Here is a 7,255-nt window from a genome sequence, read left to right as displayed (position 1 = left end):
AAATTTATTTATTGCTCCAGGAGCCTTTTGGCAGAGTTTTTAGAGTTATTTAGATACAGAATCATATAGTCCACAAGAAGAGATAGTTTGACTTCTTCTTTTCCTATGTGGGTGCCTTTTGGTTCTTTCTCTTACCTCATTGGTTTGCTTAGGACTTCTGGAACTATCTTGAAGAGCAGTGCTGAGAGTGGGCATCCTTGTCTTGTGCCAGTTCTCAAAGGGGAATGCTTTCGGTTTTTGCCCATTCATGATGTGGGCTGTGAATTTGGCATAGCTGGCATTTATTTTGAGGTATGTTGCTTTGATCCCTATTTTGTTGAGAATTTTTACTATAAAAGAAGGTAACATTTTATTGAAGGCTTTTTCTGCATCTATTGAGAACATATCGTTTTTGTTTTAAATGCTGTTTAGGTAGTGAATAACATTTTGTGATTTGCACATTTTCAACCAATCTTGCATCCAAAGAATGAAGCCTACTTGATCATGGTGAATTAACTTTTTGATGTGCTGTTGAATTTGGTTTGCTAGTATTTCATTGATGGTTTTGCATCTATGTTTATCAGGAATACTGACTTGCAGTTTTCTTTTTTCATTGTGTCTTTGTCAGGTTTTTGTATCAGGCTGATAATAGTTTCATAGAATGAGTTGCAGAAGAGTCCCTCCTCCTCAATTTTTTCAAATAGTTTCACTAGAATTGGCCCCAGCTCTTCTTTTTACATCTGATAGAATTTGACAGCAAATTTGTCTGGTCTGGGATCTTTTTTTTTTTTTTTTGGTTGGTAGGTTTTTTTTAGTAGAGATTCAATTTCAAAACTTGGTATTGGTTGGCTCAGGGTTTCAGTGTCTTTCTGATAAAATCTTGAGAGGCTGTATGTTCCCAGGAATTCATCCATTTTTCTCTATATTTTCCAGTTTATTTGCATGGAGGTGTTCATAATAGTCTCTACGTATTTTTTGTATTTCTGTGGGATTGGTTGTAATGTCACCTTTGTTCTTTCTGGCTGTGCTTATTTAGATATTCCCTCTTTTCTCTTTGTGAATCTGGCTAGCAGCCTACCAATCTTATTTATTCTTCCAAGAAACCAAATTTTGGTTTCATTAAATTTTCGTGTAAATATTTGCGTCTCAATTTTGTTCAGTTCTGTTCTGATTTTAGTTATTTTTTTCTTCTGTTAGCTTTGGGATTGGTTGGCTCTTGTATTTTAAATTCCTTTAGAGATGATGTTAGATTATTAATTTGACATCTTTCTACATATTCCTTATTGTAGAAAAATTAAATTTTGGCAGAACAGCTACATTGGATGATTTGTTGAGCTGAACGTTAACAACTGGGGCTGATTTAAAAGAACGTTTTCCCTATCACTTTTAAAGCTTCTTTTACTTCCTTATTTCTCAAGCTATAGATTAAAGGATTTAACATGGGAATAACTGTGCCATAAAATATAGAGGCCACTTTCATACTTTCCTTGGAATTATTAGAATGAGACTGCAAATACATGTAAGAGAGGGCCCCATAGAAAATGGTGACTGCTGTCAGGTGGGAGGCACATGTTGAGAAGGATTTTTTTCTCCCTACAGTAGAAGACATCTTCATGATGGTGGCCATGATGTAGATGTAGGAAAAGATGACGACCAACCCAGTGAACATCAAGTTAAATCCCACAAAGACAACAAGTAGCATGATGTTGATGTCAATATTGGAGGATGAAAGAGCAAGAATAGGGGGAACGTCACAGAAAAAGTGATTGATGCTATTGGACTTGCAGAAGGATGGTGAAAATGTAAAACCTGTTTGTACAGAGGCATTTATTGAGCCCATGATGTATGAACCAGCTACCAAATGGATGCAGACTGTTCGGGACATGATTACAGTATAGTGAAGGGGCTTACAGATGGCAACATAATGATCCACTGCCATCATAGCCAGGAGATAACAGTCACTTGTTGCCATTGTTGCATAAACCAATAATTGTATCACACAGCCCTGAAACGATATTAAATTCTTTTCTTTTGTGAAACTTTGGAGCATCTTGGGAGTGATAGCAGAAGTGTAACAGATATCAACAAAAGCCAAATGTTGTAGAAAAAAGTACATGGGTGTTTGAAATCTGGAATCTGTGTTGATGAGTAAGATTATTCCAGTATTACCCATTATGGAGGTCACATAGATGAGAAGGAATACAATGAAGAGGATACACCAAAACTCATGCTGGGCACCAAATCCCAGAAGATAGAATTCAGTCACTTCAGTGCTGTTTCCTAGTGTCATGGCTACTAAAAGTCTGGAAATGACCAAGAGAAGGACCCAGAAAAGAAGGGAAATCTTTGAGATTTCTTGCAATGAAATGACTCTGTATTTCAAGTCACTTTTTTTCAATTTGTATTTTTACGACAAATACTCACAATAGTGCTATTCATTTTCAAATTTAAAAAAGTATTTATAATCATCAAGTAAAGAGTGATTTACTTGATATAAGATGAAATGGATTCATCTTCACAATTGAAGGAGATTGTCTTAGAAGTAGCATAACTCCTAAGGTGTGTAGTTCTTAGAAACATAGATTAACAATATTCCACTATATTAAACAGCTGTCCATATTTTTAAAGTAATTCTAAAATGTAATTTTTTACCTTTTTAGAAACTTATAATTGTTCACAGCCACTTGCCATTTTAATTTTGGTTCCAGCTTTGGAAATTAGTAGAATTAATTAGAGAGAATTTTTTTGAAATGTGTTCATGGTTCACATATGTTTGAAGGCTTCAACGTGTCTTTGTATTAGTATCCCTAGAATGCATCTCTCATCTAGGTGATATTCTTTACAAGCAAAATAACCTCGTTATGTAATGGATGCCTGAGAAATAGCCTTACATTTTCTATTACATTTTTTTTTCAATTTTGTAGTTGAGGAACAAGAAACAATTCTCTTCATTTTAACATCTAACAAGGACTGAAGTATAGTAAGTTCGTATAAGTTTCTTCCTAGGGTAAATTTTCTGTAAAATGAAAGAAATACAGTTCTTTCAAGGAGTGTTCCTTTTATTGGGATAAATCCTTATTAGAGGAAGGTAGAATAGGCCAGAGGTCTACTTAAGCTAGAATTTTGATAGAATAATGACATTCATCTATCAATTTGACTTTAATCATCTGGATTGAAATAAAATAATATGAAATTGTGGGGATGATTTTCAGGAGCTAACAAAAGTAGTACAAGCCCCCACCCCCAATTTCATGCAGAATTTATACATTTCTATGTTTATATTGAGTTAGTGGTTGGTTGATTCAATATGAAATATTTTATTTCATCTATGTTGAAGGTGTTTTCTAATCAAATGAGTGCTACAAAGAAAATGGCCAACTGCCTAAACATTTTTATAAACTTTTATTTTATGTTCGAGGGTACGTGAAGGTTTGTTACATAGGTAAACTCATGTCGTGGGAATTTTCCCAAGCATTTTAAACATGCTTAATATATGAATAGTGCTGGGTTTCTCAGGCTTCATTCATAGTCAGTATTGTACAGTGGAAAGGAAATAAGTAGCCCTGGTTTTGAATTTTTGTCTCATCCGTTAGTAGAAAAAAGCCTATAGCTCCCTTTGGCTCTAGTTACCTCCTCTGTACAATGGGGATCACAGAACTCATCTAGAAGTTAGTTATATTCATTCATCACTTGTTTATAGTATCAGTAATGTGCATATTATATATAATATTATGTAACTTGCATTGAAAATAAGTTAATGAAAACCTTCTAATAGCAAAATTAGGAAATAGAATTGTATAAATTTTAGTAGACTCATATTATTAATATCTAGTCTAAAGCAGTGAGATAAAGATATACTCTTATGGAGTCAAAAGAGAAAAGCATGTTGTAGAAAAATATGTAAATTGTGGACTCCTTGAAAAAACTAAACCCTCTGTCACTCCTACTGTCTCTAGCTTTCATTCTTTTTTATTTTTGGAGATGGAATCTTGCCCTGTTGCCCAGGCTGGAGTGCAGTGGTGCCATCTCAGCACACTGCAACCTCCGCCTCCCAGGTTCAAGCAATTCTGCCCCGGACTCCTGAGCTGGGATTACAGGTGCCTGCCGCACGCCTAGCTAATTTTTTGTATCTTTAGTAGTGACGGGGCTTCACCGTGTTGGCCAGGCTGGTCTTGAACTCCTGACCTCAGGTGGTCCGCCCACCTTGGCCTTCCAAAGTGCTGAGATTAGAGGCCTGAGCCACTGCATCTGGCTGCTTTCATTCTTTTTATTTATTTGTGGATAAATGCCAGAAAGTGTGCACATCAATTCTAGTATAGTTATTCATGGGTGTGGCATTAAGTGAAATAGAACGTTATTTTGTATTTTTTTTTTTTTACTGTACTTTAAGTTTTAGGGTACATGTGCACAATGTGCAGGTTTGTTACATATGTATCCATTTGCCATGCTGGTGTGCTGCACCCACTAACTCGTCATTTAGCATTAGGTGTATCTCCTAATGCTATTCCTCCCCCCTCCCCCCACCCCACAACAGTCCCCGGAGTGTGATGTTCCCCTTCCTGTGTCCATGTGTTCTCATTGTAGAACGTTATTTTCTAAACTTCTAAACTTTCACTTTTATAAGAGGAATTCATGACCTTTATTGTTTGAAAAATTTAGAAAATTGTTTATGTTTTATATGGTCATTGATACGTTAAAGTTGTCTGCCATTTTTTTAAATTAAGCGTTCATTTTCTTTTTTGTTTCTCTCTTTTCCTTTTCCTGCATTTCTGTGGATCACTTGAACTTTTTAAAAATAATCCCATTATGGTGCATCTATAGTGATTTTGTAGTATAGCGTTATTATTAGATATCTTTGTATAGCTTTTTAGTGGCTGCTCTAGGTGTTACCTTATATGAGCATACCTTATTTTATTGTGCTTCACAGATATTGCATTTTTTAAAAATAATTTAATGGTTTGTGGTAATCCTTCATTAAACAAGTCTATTAGCACCATTTTCCAGCAGCACATGCTCATTTAATGTCTTTGTGTTGACATTTTTTAGCAATAAAGTATTTTAAATAAAGGCATATACTTTTTTAGACATAATGATATTGCACATTTAATAGACTACAGCACAGTATAAACATAACTTTTGTATGCACTGGGAAACCAAAATATTTGTGTGACGTGCTTTGTTGTGATAGTCACTTAATTGAGGTGGTCTGGAATTGAACTCACAATCTCTCTGAGATATGCCTGTATAATCACAACTTTTGTCCATTTTACCAGTTTTAGTGAAGTGTGGCAACCTTACATCCTTTTTCGTTTCTTTGCTGTCTCCCACTTATAATCGTTGTAACTATTTCCTTTATGTACACTGAGAACCACCTTAGGCAGTATTATAATTTTTGCTTCAACTCTCAAATGTAATTTTAAAAGCTCAAGAGAGAAGGGAAGTCTGTTGTATTTTACCCTTTCTACTTTCTTAACCTTCTGATGTTTCATGTTTCTTTCATTTAATAACAACTAAAAGAAAGAATATGGCAGAGTGGATAGAAAAATGATGCAATTATAGTCTGTGTACAAGAAACTCACTTCAAGATATAGTAATATATATAGGTTTGAAATAAAGGGGAGAAAAAAATATATCATGCAGACATTAATCAAAAGAAAGAAAGTATGTCTATAGAAATATTAAAGTATATTTCACAGCAAAGAAAATTACAAAGGACAAAGAAGAATATTACATAATAATAAAAATGTTAATCTATCAAGAAGAAATAGCAATCCTAAATGTGTAGGCACCAAACAAGTAAACCATAACATATATAAAGGAAAAACTGAAAAAATTGAATTGCGATAAAGACCCATCTATAATTATAACTGGGGAATTCAATATTCCTTTCTCAGAAATTTACTGCATTAGACAGAAAATCAGCAAAGATATAGAAGAACTCAACACCATAAGCCAACAGGATATCATTGATATTTATAGAAAGGTCCAACTCACATGAACACAATACATATTTTTTCCAGCACTTGCAGAACATGTATCAAGACAGATCGTATATAATCTCTGTAATTTTAGAAGAATTGAATTCACACAGTTTGTGCTCCTGACCACAATGCAATTGAACCAGCAATCTCTGGCTGCTAGAAAGAGAAGGGAACCAGGGATCCCTGCTCCCCTCTTTCTAGATGGGTAACCGTTCATCTTCAGTCTGTACCCCTTTCAAATACATCCTGAATCCTTGGGACTCCTTTAAAAAATGCCTTATTTTTCCTTTCTTCTCCTTGGTAATCTCTTCACTAATAGGTAATTGTGTCTCTGTACTATAGGACACTCCCCTCACATGCATCCTCCAAACTGAAAAGTTAATTTTCGGCTGTCTTAGGATTGGGCTCAGGGGAAGGGAACCCAGATGCCCAGCGTGCCAGCAAAAGGGAAAAGTTTTCTCGCAGTTGGGCTTTTGGCCTTCCTTTCCCTGTGTAAACTGGTAAAAGGTCTTGGAATTTTTGAGCTGTCCTTACCCCTCCCCTTGTTTCACTTTGATACATGTTTTCTAATAACCCGGTTTGTCTGTTCTTGCCTTCAGGCCATGAAACTCCAAACAGTCATGCAACTGCAGTCTCAGAGCATGGCCCCTTCTGCCAGGAACCCTTAAATAGGGAAGCTCTTTCTGTTTCCCCAAAATAGCGGCCCCTGTCAGCAGGAAGCAGTTAAGATTGGTCTTCTTCCTTATCCTTAATCTAAGGGCAGTTAGATGTACTTCTTCAGAGGGGGGAATGAGACAGCCAGGTGGAAGGCGGCCCTCAGAGAAACTCCAGCCAGCCTGCCTACTGAGGGAGAACCTCAGGAAGTTCACGATGTTTGCAGCAGTGAGGAGCCTGCCTGGCTCCTCCTCTTCCTGTGTGGAAGCTGGGATTTGAACGGTGGGCGGGAAGTGCTCTAGGAGGGACTCTGGTCTCGCGAGAGTCCCTGTTTCCCCCTTTTCTTCCTTTTCACCCAATAAAACCATGTCTCACTCACCGTTCAAATTGTCTGCGAGCCTGAATTTTTGTGGTGGTGAGACAAAGAACCCCGTCTTTAGCTGAACTAAGGAAAAGACCTGCAACACTGCAGACATCTCTACACATATTAATTTGACAACTGAAATGAATCAATTAATTGAAATGTATAAACTAACTTATATGAAAAACTGATAATTTGAATAGCTCTACAGCCATGAAGAACTGAATTTATAATGTAAAAACTTTCTGTCAACAATATCACTGGAAAATTAACTAAATGT

General features: G+C 36.1%; 1 protein-coding gene across 1 annotated transcript; it reads right to left on the bottom strand.

The window, feature by feature from the left end:
• Positions 1 to 1,339: 1,339 nt before the first annotated feature.
• Positions 1,340 to 2,269, bottom strand: LOC116468188 (olfactory receptor 5AK2). The gene has a single exon (XM_032151792.2). The coding sequence runs from the start codon at positions 2,267 to 2,269 to the stop codon at positions 1,340 to 1,342; it is 930 nt and encodes a 309-aa protein (XP_032007683.1).
• Between the last annotated feature and the right edge of the window lie 4,986 nt (positions 2,270 to 7,255).

The sequence above is a fragment of the Hylobates moloch genome, unplaced genomic scaffold (genome assembly GCF_009828535.3).
Source record: "Hylobates moloch isolate HMO894 unplaced genomic scaffold, HMol_V3 SCAFFOLD_5, whole genome shotgun sequence".
Taxonomy (NCBI): domain Eukaryota; kingdom Metazoa; phylum Chordata; class Mammalia; order Primates; family Hylobatidae; genus Hylobates; species Hylobates moloch.
Note: the sequence above shows the minus strand (reverse complement) of the source record. Positions and strands in the feature narration are given on the sequence as shown.